Source organism: Aptenodytes forsteri, unplaced genomic scaffold, assembly GCF_000699145.1.
Source record: "Aptenodytes forsteri isolate BGI_AS27 unplaced genomic scaffold, ASM69914v1 Scaffold56, whole genome shotgun sequence".
In the NCBI taxonomy this organism is placed as follows: domain Eukaryota; kingdom Metazoa; phylum Chordata; class Aves; order Sphenisciformes; family Spheniscidae; genus Aptenodytes; species Aptenodytes forsteri.
The window spans coordinates 5,098,840-5,118,096 of NW_008796213.1; the positions used below are offsets into that span (position 1 = coordinate 5,098,840).

The 19,257-nt window shown below is 42.7% G+C and overlaps 1 protein-coding gene across 1 annotated transcript in view; it reads left to right on the forward strand.

The window, feature by feature from the left end:
• TBXAS1 (thromboxane A synthase 1) overlaps positions 1-19,257 on the forward strand; it is a 198,592-nt gene that overhangs the window by 55,735 nt on the left and 123,600 nt on the right. Inside the window, exon 3 of the mRNA XM_019474392.1 lies at positions 12,921-13,014. Within this exon, the coding sequence (XP_019329937.1) occupies positions 12,921-13,014 (94 nt within the window). The remainder of the gene's footprint in view (positions 1-12,920; positions 13,015-19,257) is intronic.

Sequence of the window (19,257 nt, forward strand, 5' to 3'; positions counted from 1 at the left end):
GTGACTTCTCTGAAACTTTGACTGGCTGAGAGACCCTTTCATTTTGACAAGCGTCTTTCCTCCTGCCAGGATTTCTGTAATTTGTATCATGCCTTGCTCTTACTCTCTTCTGCTCTCGATCCCAGTTCTGTTGTCAGTCCTTTTATTTTCATCAACTTCTTAATCTCTTTTAAAACCTCTGTGTATCAGCATCTAGTTTCTTTGTTCTGCCTCTGGAAAATATCACTGATCTGCATGCAGGCACTTGCCGAGAGGGTGAAGAAAACTAGCTTCTCTGGGCTTCAGCTGTCCTCTTGCCTCTCTTTGAAGGTGAATCGTTCATGGTAATGACTCGCTATCGTTACCTCCCTGTGGAATTTTAGTTCATTGTGGTAGTTAAAAAGTAATCGAATGACAGTGGGCAGACTTCCCTCCGCTTTAGGGGACCCCGTGATGATGATTTATTTATCGTTTTCATTTCAGCAGGAGCTATGAACCCCTGTCAAAGATCAGGGCTCCACTGTGCACATGAAGGCTGTGCGATGTAATGGAAAGATGGTCGCTGTCTCAGTGAATTTGCAGTTGAGGCGTTGAAGCGTTTTGCTTTCATGTGCCAGGAGCGTTTGAGACTGTTTAACTGAAGGAGAGAGGGTGAGCTGGGACAGGGGTGCAATAGCAGGTCCTTTGAGAGATGCTGTGAAGGGGGTCTTTAATGGATTCGTACGGTACATTACTCGTGCAACAGTATGTCAGATGTTAAAAACCCAAGAGTCGGAGGAAAAGGCGACAGTAATGGACTTTCCTTTGTTAGCAGAGAGCAATGATTACAAATTGCATCCAGGAGCCTGCCAGATAAACAGTTCGAGAAAGAACATGACCGATATGAGAGCAAAGACGCTTCATTAAAATTAGCTCTTCGTGTCATGTGCACAACTGCTTCATGGAGAGGAGGATTGCAGCTGTGTGGATTATGGAAGATCCAGAAAAGCAGGCTGCAGAGTAAGCTGTCATGTGCTATGATACCGAGTAATGCAAATCAACTCTGTTCCAGGAAAGCCATTTCCATGTCAGCCTCTACATGAAAATTATCTGACTTGAACAAGGGTTTCTTTATAAAGTTAAGAGAATTATTCTTGAGGATTGGAATTTGTCTGTGTCATGGAGGAATGGCCAGAATGGACTTCAAAGTGCAGTCTGAAGATGAGATAATGTGCAACAAGCACTTTTTTTTTTATAACCAGCAGCCCAGAGAGGAACATGTCAGCTTAAAAAGTATATTTCCGTCTGAACGGACCAACCTGCTGTTTTACAAGTAATGCATGGTGTTACTGCATTTTTCAGTGATTAAAGGAGGAAAATACCTTTCAGTCCATTCTGTTCTGGGTTTGACACTTTGTGCATACCCAGTGTTGCTATTCTTGCATGTAGTTGGTTGCTCAGTCTCCTTACAGCTTGAATGGATGATTCAGAGCTCCAGGAAACCTCAATTTCTTTTGTTTTGCTTTTAATCTGGATGGCACTTGGGAGCAACACTTGAGCCCACTATTTTTAGGCAGTTGTTTGAGTTCGGAGACTCTCCTTGAAGTTTGCTTCCTGCGATCCTTTCATCCAGTCTGTTTGAAATTCTGCTTTTCCTTTGGCTTTGTTTGGCATCTATTCAACTACCTTCTGTTTTGTAGTAGGTATCGGCCTTTGTTAGTGGCCCACGATAGCTTACTCGGGCTGGTGATGGTGATTGACTGCTCAAGCACACTGAAAGGTGACTGAAATAACTTCACTGCTCTTCCTGTCTCATGCCTATGGTTGCTAAAGGGTATTCTGCTAGTGCTGGGGTAGGGAATAAAAGTTATGCATATTCCTTGCTCTATCTACTTTGTCTCTTACAAGATGAATTCACATTACGAAAAGGACTGAGTTACTCCTCTTTCCTTTGGGCTCAACTCTTGTCAGTCCACAGGTACTCAAGAAGTCATGAATAAGGTGCAAAGGAAAAGAGGAGGCTGAGTTTCTGTATTTCCACAAGCCTTTGAACCCCACTTCTGTGCTTCCACTCACTGTTCATGTGTGCAGGAGCCTTGAGGTTGGAAGGATTGTCTCTTCTTCCCTTCAGAAATCAATGATGTTGTTCCTTGGTGACCACAGTGCTTTGCTGCTTTTCACAAAGGGAGCTCCGGACACCCTTCACTTCAATTCTAGTGGTATTAAATCAATGCAGCAAAACACAGAGTTCTGGACTCACAGTATTTAGATGCATGTATGGTAGCTTCTCTTGTTTAATTCTGGGGCTTTGCAGCCAGCACCGGTGCTATTTCGTGATGTAGCAGATTGTCATTTGTTCCCTGAAGCATTCTCACTTCCAGTGGGTCCTTCTATGCTGCTTCATGTGTCTGGTTCAGCCAGCTGCCAGGATATGGGATCACTCCTCCAGAGGTGTTTGTGCCTCCTTTGTACCTGAGTGGTGCAGAAATGAAATGCGTGTGTGTGAAGTGTAATTTAATAATTTGTGGTGTTTTTTATTTGTTATTGGGAATGATGGAAAATGAAAGAAACAGAGGAATGAAAATCTGAGCAAGGAAAGAAAAATAGAGGCATCCTTTCTCCTTGTGACATCAGAGTACTCCCAGTTTTCAAGTCACGGGGAGCAGGCAGAGTCTCCAGTATTAATTTCAATTTTATCATAGGCTGTCTGGTATGTACGGTATTATAGCATCTTTCCTGTAATTAAGGGTCAGACAATGTTGTCATTGTCACCCCCCTACTATAATGGATTAGAACTTGCACAAAATAACTAGCTATGAGCTGAGATTTTATGTGCACTCTCAGACTGAGAGCCAGCACCTCCTTTATTTTTAATCTGGCGTACTTAATTATAGGCGGGTCTGAGAGCACCACAAATTAAGGTTGTGTGATGCTCCCATTATACAACTCTATTTTCTATTCCCTATTGCTTTATCAAACCCCAAGCAGCTGGGCTTGAAGTTTTCCAGGGCTGGTGTCTGCCCTAGGTGGAATTAGTGAAAAATTTCAGTTAAAATGAGCTCCATGATTTCTGAGACAAAGGCTAAATTTTGGTTTGTTTGTTTTATTTTGGGGATCTTTCTGGTTTGGGGGGGGGGGTTTTTTACGCGGGTCTGAGAGCACCACAAATTAAGGTTGTGTGATGCTCCCATTATACAACTCTATTTTCTATTCCCTATTGCTTTATCAAACTCCAAGCAGCTGGGCTTGAAGTTTTCCAGGGCTGGTGTCTGCCTTAGGTGGAATTAGTGAAAAATTTCAGAGTTAAAATGCTCCATAATTTCTGAGACAAAGGCTAAAGAAAAATGTTGGTTTATTTGTTTTATTTTGGGGATCTTTCTGGTTTGGTTTTGTTTTTTTATTACTCTTTAGAGGTGGTGTTTGATTTTTATAGTAGCTTTGATGCAGGGATTCAATATTTGGTGAGAGGAGGTGTTTTTTGTCAGTGGATGTACTTTTTGCCTTTCTCAGGCAAATGCGGGCAAATTGTAAGTCTTTGAAAAATTGCAGTTAGCACACATTCACTGGAATCTCTTATGTTTATATATAATTTTAAGCTAATATTTCTGATTCTGTCTTTGCTAAGCATATTCCCACCCTTTGTCTGTGCTGAGGGTTGACCAGGCACAAGTCCCTGAGAGCGGTTCAGCTTGCTCTAGTTACAGGGACTCAGAAAAGCATTTCTGTAATGGATCCCCCATGCGATAGCATCAGTGAGGCTTGGGCACAAGAACTGCAAGCGGGGAGCCTGTCTCACCTCTCCATCAGCCCTTTTCCCCCTCGACTCACCTACCACCTGTGTGCAGCGCTGCCGGGCAGGTGGGAAGGGTTGTGTACTGTGGGTGTTGAAGTGATAAGAAAGGAGGGGACTTGTGCAAGCAGTCCTGGGATAAATCGCTGCACGGAGGATGGTGAATGGCTGATGTGAAACAGCATGGGGCTGTGTTGGGAAGGGATTGGTTGGGGAGCTCACGATGAGAGGTGAGGCAGGGGCTGGGCGAGGGGAGCAGTGCAGGTCTGCTCAAGTGAGAAGCAGAGACTGGGGCTGGGAGTGGCGGCAGGACCTTGGATGAGGAAGAGCAGGGATGTGGCGGTGCTGCCAGAGGAGTAGATGAGGGCTCACTGGTGAGGTGTCAGCACCCAGCAAGAAGCCTAACATTTTGGTTTAGGAACTCTTCAAGTTTGCTGTTTTTTCTCTCTGAGGAAGTATTAGAGAGACCCTCTGGCATGCTGTGCCTTGCGGCTCCCTTGCATGAAAGACAACCTGCTGCTTCTGTCAGCTCTGCCATTAGCTCACTTGGCAAAGGTCTCTGCCATAGTCCTAGGGTCTTTTGATGACTCCTGGGGATGCAAAATGATGCAATGTGATGGATTTTTAATGAGCTTTTAAAAAACCTGAGAACTTACACAGAAAATTGCATTAAAGGCACATTATTGAGCTTGTAAAGTCAAGCACACACAAGTTAGGAAATGCCAGAACGAAGTTGGGCTGTGGACCATTAATTCAGGCTCTCTGTACACTATGAAATGATCTCTGGCGCTCTGATCACATCTGTTTCTGGTCAGCAGGACCTCTGCCACGTTCAGTGCACTGGATGGATGGTGGTCCCTTGATATTAACTTAAAAATAAATAAATGAAATAATTGTTTCATGTGCCATGTAATCATGAGGTCTGTCTGCATTTATCCAGAACTGTCTAAAGGGCGGTGAATTGTCCCTCAGTCTGTCAGAGCTGTTCATTTGAGACTACAAGTGGGGAAGATGCCTGGAGGTTTGTTCTGATAACTCCCTTTGTCTATGCTTTGGTGCCTGCCATCCTGCCATATGTACGCTGACAGGCTGGTCTCAAAAAGGGAGGAAGGACTGTGTTCCCCACATCGCCTTCAGTCAAGGAAGACATCTCAGGCCTCAAAGCACTGGGAAGCATTGAGCCTCTTGAAGCAATTTTGTCTTTCCCAGGGCTTTCCCTGGCAGGTTGCGACTCCATGCAGCCCTTGTGTCAGCTGGTTCTTAATAGCACTGAGTGGCTCTGTATGTCCTGTTGCGGAATGTGGTACAAGACCTGAACTCTAAAACCAGTTCCCTGACAGCAACCGACATAGAGCAAGTTGTCTGATAGACCAGAACTGCATGGATTAAAAAATGAAAGGCAGTTGAGTTACCTATGCGCTAGTGGGAATACAACTTGGCTTTGCCTGCACAGCACATCACATCACTACTTGATGCGTATGCTAGATAACATATCAGGAATGCAGCCACCATAGCATTGCAACCCCTTTTTGACCCTATGAAATAACGGGCTAGTGGCCTAGTGAGTACCTCCTTTATGGCAATGAAAAGCCAGAATGATCAGGCTCCCAAGCAGACTTTCCTCCCTCGATTTAAACATGAAACTGCATCCCTCATCCATACCATTATTCTTGGTATGTAGGAATGGTTGAGATGCATACAGAAACAGGTGCCATGTTTTCTGCAAATGGAGTTGCATCACTAGGATATGAACTTGCATAACAATTAGGAAGACTAATTAAGCTGAAACTTCATATCCTTTTAATTATGCAATTAAGATGTCCAATTACAAAATTAAGATATGTAATTATGTGGGGAGGAGGAAAAAACTTTACGAAATTTTACTATGGCTTCTGAAAGCTATGTTTCTGGCAATGCACCTGTTTATGCAAACTTCAGTCTTCCTGGCTGAAGTTTATGGCCTTGAGGTGGTACCATTTTCTTCTGTGTGCCTCACAATATCTGTGTGAATAAAAAGGGGGAAGAGGAAATTGGTCCTTAAGAAAGGTATGGTACCAGTGATCCTAGGGAGCGAAAGGAAGGCTTGGCCTGTGGTTAAGGCAGCAGGGCTGTGACATGAGAGCTGAGCTTAGCTATCAGCTCTGACCCAGGCTTCCTGCGGACATCGTGTATGGCCTCACATACGCACCAGACCTCAGATCTGCTGTGGACACTCCTCCTGGTGAGGAGACTACCCTTTACATCCACATGGGGTGGAGGTCCCACCTCCTTTCCCAAGGATATATGTTGCTATAAGGACACAACAGACTGCTGCTGTTGACCTCCATCATTTTGTTTAAAGGTGTTGAGCCAACGATGAAGGGCTGAAGCTGTGGATTTATGACTCTTGTTCTTTTGTTCTTTATTCGGAAAAGTCACCGCCCAGTGTGAAGGGGCTGCACTCTGAGAGAGGTGATGAAAAATTGTCATTGGCCTGCTGTACGGACCATCTGTCTCTCCCAGGGCTACTCTGGAGCATGGTGAAGCAGGTTGCTTTTCTGTATGGGCTTTTTCATTTAATTGGCCTTGATTCAACTGCTATTTTTTTTTCTCTTTTTAAATCAAAGCAACCCCCAAAACTTTAAACACACTGTGACAACCTGAAGCCTTGTTACAACCAGTCCCTTGAGCCTTGGGTTCTCTTAAGATAAGAGACACTAAAAAAATTGTGCAGCAGACCAAAACAGTATGGATTAAAAAAATGATTGTTAGCAGATAGATGAGTTACAAATTTAATATTGGGCATATAATTTGGCCTTTCCCGCATATTATTCCTGGTGCATTAGCAAATATTTCAATGAAATAATAATCCTATGGTCATTTAGGTTTTGCAGCTGGAAAACATCTGCCCCTGTGGAGGCAGATGGTGCAAGTGTGTGTAATGTCTGTCTTTTTCTTGTGCAATTATGTCAAAATCAAAACACTGGGAGTGCATGCAAGTGATTAAGGAGAGCAAGTGTTACATGGAAGTTCTCATTAACTCTGAAACTGGTATTACAGCCCTACAAATTAATAGTTAAAAAGTGTAGATTTGTTGAGCTTGAAAATGAAATTGCAGTACTCAAATAGCCTTATCCCAAACTGGCTGAAGTCTCTTTTGAAGCTTACGTCTAGAATGTACTGAAATTATACTTGTGGATATTCTGTATCTTTTTTTGGAGGAATAGTAATCATTCCTTACTCTGAGCCTGGTATTCTACGCAACTAAGTGTATTTCCTTTCAGCAAAAACCTCCATTTTCACCAGGGCTACTGCTAGCTAACAATAAAGGGCAATTTGGTAACCTTTGTTGACCAAGGTTAGAACAGGTTGTAAGAGGGATTTACTTTCCCCATTTTTCTCTCTTCTGCTTTGTGAGAGAGTGCTTCAGGACCTACCTGTCTCTTGGGGATGGACAGCTGATTTAATTTTGTGTTTTGTTTTGGTTTTCTTTTGATGAGTACACTTTCTGGAGGTAATAACCAGAGGTGGTTGTATCTATCTGGGGTGGCATCCACTTTGGCTGCAATACTCACCCACTTGCAGGACCTCGGTTCTGCATGTTCCTCTATCGGAGTGGGACCAGATAATGATTTTCTATCTTAAATATCCTGAGCATCAGACTAGAGGAAAGACTTGTGTGATGGCAGCTCTCCAGTGACCCTGCTGCAGTATTTGTAATGCAAAATTACCCAGAGAGGGCTAAGAGCAGAAAGTCTAACTCTGTAGCCAGCCTGGGGGTGATATCAATGTTTTGGTGAGGCTGTGCTGCCTAGGCAGTGCTCCCAGGAATGCTCGTATATTTTTATATGAGCCATCATTGTAATGTTGGGGAGGCTACCATTATTTTGTATATTATCACTACTTTGTAAGCAAAACACATCCCAGTGTTAACTGGGATCTGGTATGGGTATATGTAAATACAGGCAAATAGGTGAAAATGCATGATGATTATCTCTTGTTTGGCAGGAATTATTTCCATTATCTCAGCAAAATACTTTGTTTTCCCACTCAGTCTTCCAAAATAACGTACCTCCCAGCTCCCAACAATGAGATTAAATAACATCACTTTTTTATCTCTGAGTGTCCTAGTTTATAGCTTTCAGATATTATTTGGTTGTGCGTTACTTAGATGTAGAAGGAATGACGCACTTTATTGAGAGACACTTGGGGTAATTTCAGTGGTATGTTGAACTCTATGATGCAGAATTGGCAACTCTGTAATGTTATCATCTGCTACATAAATTGATTGCACTTAATGGTGGGCTGTATAATACTTTTTCTTGCAGTACTGATCAGTACTGACCTGGCTGGACGGATGGCTAGTCTGTTGATTATATATCCATTGCAACTTATGTTAATTATCTGTTGATTTTAACTCCTTCTCCTTATTTTTTGCATGGTGTTTTGTGGAGAAAAGTTCATATTTCAGAGAGCATAAATCTGCCATGCTGGCCTACAGGAATGTATTTGGCATGTTAACTTTCTTTTAACAGTCGTGTTTAATATATACGGAGAGCATCTAGCTCTGAGAGGCCATTTGAATGTCTTCAAAGAGTTATTGAATTGTTTATTGATCTACTTCATTACTCCTGTTCCTCTGGTTCCTTTTGATGTCTTGTCACTTTGTTCAAAATATAATGCCAGGGTTTTATATTAATAGTTGTGTAGGAAGTCCTACATGTGTAAATATTAGGGTATGTTTCTCCTTTGAGTGAGAATGTGCTAGATTGTCCAGTAAATATTGCTGCCATCAGAGTTTTATCCTTTTTCATCCCCTCCCTTTGCACAGACTCCTTCCTCTCTTCCTCTTAAGAAAACTGAAGTGTCTGAGGCTTTATCTTTTAGGTTTTGTAACCGTCTAATCTCTTATTCTGCCATTGGAAGCTTACAGGCTAGTTCCCTGCTTAGGAAAATAAATTTGATTAATTTTCCCTCCTTCCCTTTAATCTTTTCCATGTTTTTCTCTTATATTTGTTAAATTCATGAATTAAAAGTGCCTGTTGATTTTTTTCCTTTCATTAATTTATTTAATCACTTTTTGAAGCTTTTTAAGCTTCTGGAATAGACAACATCCCGTGGCAAGGAGTTTCATAGTTAGTATATTGATTACTTGGAAAAGTGCTTCATTTTTAATCCTGCCACCTGAATATTCATTTGTGGATTTTAATTCTTTTTTTTTTTTTAAATAGTGGGTAATAATTCTTTATTTATTTTCTAAGCCATGCAGGATCTTAAATATATTTGTCATATCCTGCATCAGTTGCTTCTTTTTCCAGGATTAAGATTATAGCCTGTTTGCTTATTCCTTGTACAGAAGTTGTTCCATGTCTTTGGTCATCTTGGTAATCTCTCAGTATCTCTTCTATTTCTAGATTCTGTAAGTGACTTAGCCCTCCTAGTCCACTGGCTGGGCTTCTACCTTCAGTGTGCACGCACAGCAACAGCAGGACCGTGCCTGATACCAGGTTGATTTTTGTGGTAAATTAACACAGAAGTGTTGTTAAGTGGCAGAGTGAGAAATGAGACTTCCCGCTGGTGATAAGGCAGGCTCAGAACTATTTCATTTAGATGTACAGCTTCCCCGGACGAACGTCTTGTGACTGCTTACAAGGCAACCCTGCCTGTTTGCACTCTTCCAGCTTCTAGCCCACCTCCCCTTCCCAGCGACAAAACCCGGCCACTGTTTTCCCAGTGCGCTTAGCACACAGCTCTGTGAGCTACTGGCCAAGTGTGTGGCATGGGTGTGCTGAGTAGCCGAATCACATAAATTAGCCTGTTCGAGTTATCAGTGGCTTCTGGCTGAAAAGGCAAAGGTTTGTGCCATGAAGCTGTCAGATTCATGTATTGCTGATGTTCATTGTGTGTTATACAGGACAATTTTTATTTTCTTCTTTTTTAAAAGGAGCCTCCAAGTCACTCCTTCCTCTCTCTCCCCCATCCAAAATGGTGGGAATGAGCTGAAATATTGCAGAGGTGGGGAAAAAGGCTCTTAAAATAATATTTAAGGTTGCAGAACATAAGCTGTTACATTATAAATGGCCAAAGTCAAGATTACCTGTGCAATGTTAGATCTTCCTTCTTTTGTGCATGCAGCACCATCAGTCTTTAAGCACTTTCATACTGTTTTCTTTTCTGCAAAACTGCAGATATTTCAACAATACCAGAAATATTGTGAAATCAGAGGGTAGAGCTAGATGTGTTTATTGATGAGATTTCTTTTTTTGCTGCTGGCCCTACCCTTTTGTTGTTATATTTCAGTGTATAGCTTGACTACAGTACTTCTGTTTCCCATCTCATTGTAAACCGTGTTTCCTTACCTTTTGAAAACCTACTTCAAATGTAACTGAATAAAAAGCATCAGAGAAAACCATGTTAGGAGGGGAAAAAGGAAAGCAAATCCTCAGCTGTATGGAGCTGCCAGTAATGTTCAGAAGCTGACAAAGACGAACTGCTCATCTAAGCATAAATAGTCTTCCGAGTCTGGGTGTTTCTTGCCTTGTGAAACTGGGTGCACCGTACTCATTAGTACTGCTCCTTTTGAAATATTTGGTGATCACATTGTTTACTTTGTGTAGTGTAAGGCTCTGTTGCAGTCACTTTTCACTTTGCAGTACATGAAGACCAGGCGTCTACAGAGTGTTCCGGTCTACAGTGAAATTAGCAGTTAACTATAGCCCAGCCTGGTGTTTTGTGATCTGCCACGTATTTTACAGTGAAAACATCCAGGATAAAATGCCGCAAAATTGACGGGTTTCCACTGAGAGAGATTTTAATCTTTTCCACTGTTTACATACTGAAGATGATGACTTCGCTATGACACAAAGACACTTCAGTAAGATTTCAAACAACAGCAAAAAATCCTTTCTTTGGGGAAGAAAATGTATCGTGTAGGCTGTTTGTTGTTTTGAAGTTAAAACATTTTTTCCCCAAGAGTATTAGCTGTTTCAATAGGGAAAAACTCTTATATTTCTTAAAGCGGTTAAGTAACCAAAAAGTCAATAATATGTATAAAATGTGTAATAAATGTCGACTTCTGTGCCTTTATTCCACGATACCCTGTCATACGGAAATAATGCCCTTGCATAGACTGAAGACACATAACTTCTATTGAGAGGGTTTGTGTTTGTGAAGGTTTGTACTGCCCCATAAAAAAACATTGCTGCTATTTAAAGATGATCAAATCTGTATCTTCTGATTATGATTTTTGTAAAATATCTTCACAAAAGAAAACCCCTTAATAGAATAGGTACTGTGCTGCAGGAAATTTTCTCAGGAAACGGAAGTACAAAAAGCTACTAACGCGATACTTAAGTCCCATTGTGCTTTGCTGGTCGTGTGAGATTTAATTCTCTTAATCTTATGTATTTCATTTCACAACGTCATTCTTTCCTTTCCCCCCTGCTGGAGGAAAGGACCACTTTCTGGTCCTTTCTCTCTCTCCTTTTCTCTCCCTGCTCCTTCCTGACCCCCAAGAATTGTGCGCTGTTTGCCCATTAGGTTAAACCAGAATCTTCCTGCCTGCATCATGCAGGGCATTTCAAATGAGGCATGTGTCCATTATTGGACCCGAAGAGGGAGAGGTCCAAGTCATAGCAGTGGGTTAGCATAGCTTTCAGAGGCAACAAGGCTGTACGCTGGGATTAAGAGGGAGTCAGCCCATCGGGATCTGAGGGCAGATCTTCCGCTGTCTCTCTATTATGTCATTCAGACGACTTGCAGAGTCGGTAGACAAAAGCAGTTGATGTCGCGACCCCTACACTATATGCAGTTCACAGTTTTTATTTTGGACTGGATTTAATTCGCTCCCCAGGACTAAACAGTCTCACTGCACTTGGGGTTCAAAACTAAAGGACTGCTCATTAGTTCAGACCTGCCCTGGTAAGAGATGAAGGATTCGAGCAGAGCTTCAAGTTCAGTTTCCTCTCAAAAAAGCGTGGTTGCCTGTGCCAAAATTGCCCCAGACACGGAACCATCATGCAGGGGGAGAGCTTTAAAACTATACTATTGCTCTGCACTAAGGTGTTAATATAGACACAGCCTTTATTAATCTTAAAGATCTTTTGCCCTGGTCCTCCTGGTGATAGTGTTCAGCATGATAATACTCAGTATTATTGTGTCTTTGGCTAATCAAAGCTGTTGCTGTTAGCTCCTGCTCTTTCAGGTTTCACTAATTGAAGTCCACTGACTTAAATCCATTGTTTGTATTAAGAAAGGGGGAGGGGAGAAAAAAAAAGACTTTGGTGTTGGGTTTTTCTTTTTTCTTTTTTTTCCAGTATTGTCCCTGTCAACATGCCACAGTTTCATCTGAAACAAGGGATGCATGAAGCGTTTCAGTCTGGGTTTTGTTTCCCTGTATTTTTTTATCTTTGTTTAATTTGCTGACTGGCAGCTGGAAAATCACTTAATCAGCATATCTGGCCCAAATACTAGGCTTGACTTGAACATACTGACAGTGTCTTGGCTCATGCACAACTGAGACTAGTTTGAATTCTTCTTCTCTGATCTGTATAGGTAGCAGTGACGGAAGAAGAAGAAAATAATAGTCTGAAGATCTGGCTCCCTCCCCACCCAGCCCACACAAAGCAAAAGTTTAATTTGCTGACTGGCAGCTGGAAAATCACTTAATCAGCATATCTGGCCCAAATACTAGGCTTGACTTGAACATACTGACAGTGTCTTGGCTCATGCACAACTGAGACTAGTTTGAATTCTTCTTCTCTGATCTGTATAGGTAGCAGTGACGGAAGAAGAAGAAAATAATAGTCTGAAGATCTGTCTTGTTCCCTTCCCAGCTGTGCCACAGTAGTCAAAACCCAAATGCCTATTTTGATCTCGTTTGTAACCTAACGTAGCTTCTGACTTACAAGACCCTCTGTGGGAAGAGGAGCAGCTCTCTATTTCCACTGCTCAATTTGCAGGCCTGTGTTTGAGTCCCTTTGTTCTTTTGCCCTCTCTGAAGCACCAGTGTATTGCATTTATTTCTGCGACCTAAGGAGCTGCTGAGCAATGTCACCACATTGGCAGTTCTGTCTGGCCAACGCAGAAAGCATCTTCTCCCTCTCTGAATCCAGGGAGGTAATCTGAACCAATTACTATGGTAAGTCCTATCATGACAACATCCAAAATTAACTTACTACCTTATTTTTTCCAGGTACTCCACCTCTGCATTCTCCAAACTAAGCAATGTAGGGATCCGACATCCTCCACCTCTTCCTTTCGTTGGAAACCTGCTCTTTTTCCGCGAGGTAAGTCATGGTTTTCTTTGTATCTATCTGAAGTGATGGAAAGGGTGGATAGGAGGTAGGAGGAATTGAAGAGAATCCTACACTTCAACGGTACCATCTCTTCAAGCATCTCCTTCTGGAAAGAACAAGCAAAACTCAGATTTTTGAGTGAATTGGTAGAAGCAGTTGTGTGCAAGCAGCTCTAATTTCAGGGTAAAATAAACTTGAGGGAAAGCTCCTGCAGTTAATTACTTCAGCTTTTCCAAGAAAGTTCATGCCCTCAGTGAAACAAACTTAGTTATGTGAATAGAGCAGATTATGTTAACTAGCCCCAACTGGTTTGTTCTGAGTGGTTTTGGCTCCTATGACCTTTCTGTTTGTTTGCGCTTTTGCTGATTGTACGCATTTATTTTAAAGCTTGTAACATTGCTTGCTCCTAAGCAGTAACTGGAATTAGGTACCACAGAACGCTGTTGCTCCGTGCCCCAATATTGGGACTGGGAGGAGGGAGGAAGGGGAAGTATTGGGATTCTGCCTGCAGATTTCATTCCCTTATTTTTCTCACCCGTCCCCTTTCATTCGTCTGCTAATGCTGTGTTTTTGTTCCTTGCTCAATTTCAGTAACGCTTCTGAGGGTCCAAGATCTCTTAATAATGAGGAGATGCCATTTCTCTGGTTGGATCTTACAGTAGAATCTTTCTTGTGCATCTCTCTTGTGTTCCAAGAACTTTTCAGGAAATCTGGGCTAACTTCAGCTGCTGCCCAATTTCCTCTTTTAAGTGCATGGTCATCAATATCCATGCTGAGATTTGAATTATTAATGAGAATATAGTGCCTCTTACCTTGGTCTTCACTGCGATTGTTCTGTCAATATCTGACTCATTATTAGGTAAAACCCATTTAAATACCAGTTTTACATGTACATCTGATTTCATTTAGAAAATAGCATAAAAGGTAGACTTGATCCGCTCTTGATTAATTTGAACTGGAATTGACAGGGTGACTTTAACATACAGGAGATGCTGGTGGTGTGGAATACAGACCGGTTCACTGTCACTCTTCTGGTTTTAATTCAGCTGGGTGGCATGAAGCTACTCGTTCTGTAGCTCTTTGGTGACAAAATCCAGTTATCATGAGTCACCTGCTAACACTTGCTGTAGGAAAAGGTGCCTAGAGACTAAGTTATTTTGATATGTTGTAGATAGACTTGCCCTGTACCAGTCTACTAGTGGAAAGTTTCTGTGAACTGTTATCTGTGATCTGTTAGGCACATTTCATTACCAGAGTTGCATTCATTAAACTCACTTAAAGCAGGCTAATGAAGAAAAGGTAAACTTGATTTAACTAACTTTCAGGAAAAAGAAATAATTAAAGGTAGCTGTGATATTGTATCTTGGAGTACCAAGAAGTAAGAATTCCGGACAGGGTTTTTAAACAGAGTTGAGTGATGCAAAACTGCAAGCCCCACCAGGCTGTATGTCCAGCACTACAACATTTCGCCGTCTGTCTTCTCTATAGTCCTGCTGCTGCCAGTAGGAACAGGCAGGGATAAATCCAGGCTCTTTGTAATTTTTCTTTCTTCCCTCATACATTTTGCCATGTTTTCTGGATCTGCTCCTGTGGCTGCTTTCTTAGAAATAGCGCCCGTAGAAACGCACTGGTAATAGGAGGGCTGCTGTTATACTGCAGGCTGTTCTCTACAAGAGTGTTCCCAGGGACACAAGTGCTCTCACTGCAGTCAGTAGAGGACAGCTTCCACTTTCCCTTCCCCAGCAGGGGAGAACCAGAGGTTGCCCGTCACCTTCCTGGGGAGAGGGATGGTTTTAGGAGCTTAGCTGCGAGGGGCACAGCTGTGCAGGAGCAGCGGTTTGTTGGGGGCTGGAGTTACTTTTTTTTTTTTTTTTAAATAGGCAGTAGCAAAACGTTGATTTGTTCTGTTGCTACATCTATAATGTTAAGAAGTTCTTGCACTTGCATGTTTATGCAACCATGTCTTTTCACTGAACTGGCTTTTTAGAGAGTCTCCCTTTTAAATAGGCCAGCTCCTTCTTGGTATTGCCAATGTTGTGCAGGGAAAACGCACGAGCCACACTCCCACTAAATCATCAGACTAGGGCTTTTCAACCCATGAACATTTATTTTGGAGGAATTCATGAATGGTAACTAAGAGGAATGAATTGATATGTGCCGTATAGGAATCTGCATATGTGTAATTCATACGTTTCCAGTGTCAAATTTGGTCTGCAAATCAACACAGGTTGAAAAGCCCTGCACAACAGTGAGATCTAGAAGAGAAAGGGAAATCAAAACACTTCAACATATATAGCCTTCCAGTCCAAAACGTGTCCTCACCTCATGGTTTCAGGCTTTCCTCCTACAATAGGATTGCTAGAAACTTAAGGAAAAACTAAAGGAGGAGAGGGAGTCCCTTTGACATAATCAAGTAAATTTAGGACCTGGGGATTTAAGAAAAAACATTAAATATCAAAAGCTCTCAACAAAATTGTGGGAGTAAGCAGTATTTTTCAATTTGTAATGGCATAAATTCAAGGATTTGCTTGTCTTCTCCCTTACTTGGGTGTAAATCAGTTCTACTGAAGTGAATGGAGGTTTCTGTTTTGCTCCACTGTATATGTGAACAGAGCATCAGGCCTTATCATCCTTTTTTGCTATTATTCTTCTTCTGTAAGTGTGCCTGAAAACAAAGGAACAATGCAAGCAGGATTTGACCAATAGGGCTGGGTTGTGGGGTTTTTAATAAACTTTCAAATGTATTTTAAACAAGAAAATGTTTTCTCCATGAGATTTTTTTGAAAGAGTTATTTCAGGGATTTCTTGAACAGTGTTTTTTCTCTGAGTAACATAAGAGTTGTTGTTAATAAAGTGTCTCTGAGAGAGGAAGAGGAAGTGCTGAAAGTTAAGGGGCTGAGGGAGATGCAACAGGAAAGACCTATCTCCATCACAGAGAAGCAGACTTTAAGAGCTGACTTGGGGAAAACAAAGTTATTTTACTGTAAGTCACCCCTTCTCTGTCAAGTACAATAAAGGGAGATAATCGCACCCTGAAACTAAAACATATCCAAGTTAATTGGCTTATCTCAAAAATGAGAAGATAGGAAATTATTGCAGCTCTGCAGCTGGGAAATTATCCGAGTCCAAGATATTAGATTAAAAATTCTTCCATTGCATGAGAATAATTTGTGGTGGGTAAGTCTGATGTAATAGTAAATATGATTAGGCTGTTTAAAAAAAGCAGCATGTTCAATTTTCCCAATAACCGAGCAGAGTTGCAGCAGACAGACTGCTGTTTTGCTAGAAACTCCTGGCTGTTTCCCCACCTCTCCACGTACTGCACTTTTCCCATCAGTCTGTGGAAAAACGTGAGGTTTGTTTGCGATAGCCGCGTAATTGGAGACACAAGGGTATACACAGCATGGACTTTCACACATGGATCTGCATGGGCTTCGGAGCAGCAGGTTGCAGAAAAACTAAACAAAACTCTTATTAATTCCCAGGCTAATGATTTTATTATGTGACAAATGCTCTGAAAGCCGAGAAGGCACACGCACCGCATTACCCTTCCTCCCAAAGAACCGTGGCAAGCACTTGACCTGTTGCTATGGCTGTGCTGTGCTTTTCTCCCCCTTTCCCATCCCTTTTCTAAAAAGGCAGCTACACTGTTTTTAAATGTCATTGGCTCTGACATTTGCACGGCTCTGGCCGCCTGGTACTGTACCTGTGTGCACTGCTCCCTACTCAGCCTTCCGGAGAGCAGCGCTGTGCTGCCGCAGCCTTGGGGCTGCCGTCTCTGGTCTTTTGGGGTGGTGGTAGGTATGTGGTTGGCGGCCTTGTTTTGGCACTTGGTAGGTGGGATATGCAGTTGCGCCCTGTGTACAGTTGCATGATGTGCTTTGGGTCCTTATAATGGCGTGATCATGTGCTGCTTTCCTCCTGTTACTCCTAGCAAGCTCCAGTGATGCTTTTGACTGGCTGTGTGCTTGTATCCCTGCCTTGCATTTTAATGAAAGACATCACTCTCTTTAGCCCCTCCCTGCCTGGACAGGATACTCTTTGTTTACTCTGTTTATTTCTGTCTGGCCTACTTGTAGATCCTGGGCTACCCCGGAGCGGTCCATTTCTGCTGAGTGGAAGTGGGGGCTGTGTGGCTGCTTTGTCTTGCTTTCAGTTTGGGATCTGGCTGGGCTGTGTTGTTTTATGACTGATGGGTGGGAGTGGAGAGGGGGGAGTGCAGGGAGGAAGCAGAGAGCAAACATGATCTTTTTCCACTACGCATCTGCCAAAAGCATCCTTTGAGTTGGACGTAAAGAAAAATAAAAGGCAGAGTCCTTGCAGGAATGAAATTAACCCTATGTCTAATTTTCAGCCTAGAAAGCAGCATGTCAGTGCTTAGAGAGAGAGGCTGCAGCATTTACTGTTCTGGAATTTAATGACACAGCATGTAAACCCAAACAAGGTTGGAGAGAGGCAAATGGTGAGGGGAGCAAAGGGGGGGGAGGGGAAAGGGAAGAAGAGGGGCTCTCAGATAGGCCGTGGACCTGGTTTTAATTACAAGAATAATATGGCTTACACTAACAGTGAAAGCCTGCATATGGTTTTGTGTTGCTTCACGCACATAAACAAGAGAGGAACAGGATAGGGAGCGTGTGTTTTGCCACTTGATAGCTATCTGCGTGGAGCCAGGAAGGGCGGCCGTGGCATTGCCAACCAACCTGGCTTTATCTCTGCCAGTCGGCTGTACGCATCCGCTGTGGGCTGTTGACTGCCCGAACAAACCTCATGGCGTCCGTCAGGGTCTTCTCTTATGTCCTGGGAAACCCCCCTTGATTGGGAGGCCTGTGTATGCATGCATTTCATGTGACATGAATACATGTGGTGCAGATCTAAACCTAGCCATGTCACAGTCTGCAACATGACAGAAAACCTGGGGTTAGACATGTTTTTATGTGTATATTCATACGTCTATAAAGCCAGTCTCTCTCCCCTTCAAATATGTGTATTTTCCTAGTTTCAGCTGATACTCTGTGCTACCTCCTTTGATCAGACGTTAGTGTTGTCAGATACCCTGACAAAGTCGGTGCAGTATCTGTTTGTGGGAACCTAATGCAGGAAATCAAGATATCACAATTAGCTGACTCTCACTTGACTAAATGCTATTTTCACCCTTCAGCAAGAGCTGGACCGCTGGTGTCTCAGAAGAGCGTCGGGTGGAGCTGTGCTGTGGCTCACCCCAGCTTCTCCCTGAGCTTGCAGGGTGAGTGCCTCTGGGGGAGCGGAGCATACTCCTCAGAGACCCTTCTGTAGAGGCACAATGTCCTCGGCTTTTTTGCACTCGATGTTTCTGATAGCTGTGTTTGCAAGGTATCCCTGAATGTGATGTCAACTTTAAATAACCTTTACGGAGGCTGGCGACAGTATTAGGATACACAAAGCAACGGGCAGGTCTTCCATGACAGAAAAAGGGGGGCAAATCATTGCTGCTTTGCTGGTGAATAATGGTGACTTAAGCTATGAAGGTGGCTGTGGTCATGACAGATGCTTTTGCTCTTTTGGACTATACTATTTTTCCTTTGAGGGAAGAAACAGGTCCCTTTCGTATTCCAAGAAATGGCGTGTTGACTGTGGTTTCTGCCTACAACAGCTCCCACATCTATTTTCTGTTCAGGGCTGGTTGGGTGTTTCCTGTAGACCTCAGCAGTTGCCCCTAGAAGGAGATGCAGACTTTGACGAGCAACATCATGGTTTTGGTATTCTTTAAGCCATGTTTTGGTGGTTCCTTTTGGCATACTTTATGCTTGCTTTATTAAACACTGTGTGAGGTGCAGAGGCAATGGCTGATGCAATTGCTAGCTGTATGTGAAGGGCTTTACATGTTAAGTGGAAAGAGGATGATGTCCTCATGGCAGCACAGTGAATGAGAAGAGAGACTCTCCAATCATGCTCCCGGCTTTCCCCAGACTCCCAATGTGATTATGGGCAAGGCTGAGCGGAGCAAATGTTTCTTATTTTCTGGGTAAGCAAATCTTTTGCTTCACCTTGTGCCTCTTTCTACCCACCTGCAAAATGGCATAGATGGTGTTCTGAAATAGATAGGTCTTGCTTTTTCATGAGGTTATGGTGAAACACTTTGAGCAGCTTCTCTGGGGACTTTCTCTGGTAGATTTGGGGAGGCTGATATCACTGCTGTCTTTAATAGTCTGAGCAGTTTTGTTGTGGTTTAACCTCAGCTGGCAACTGAGCACCATA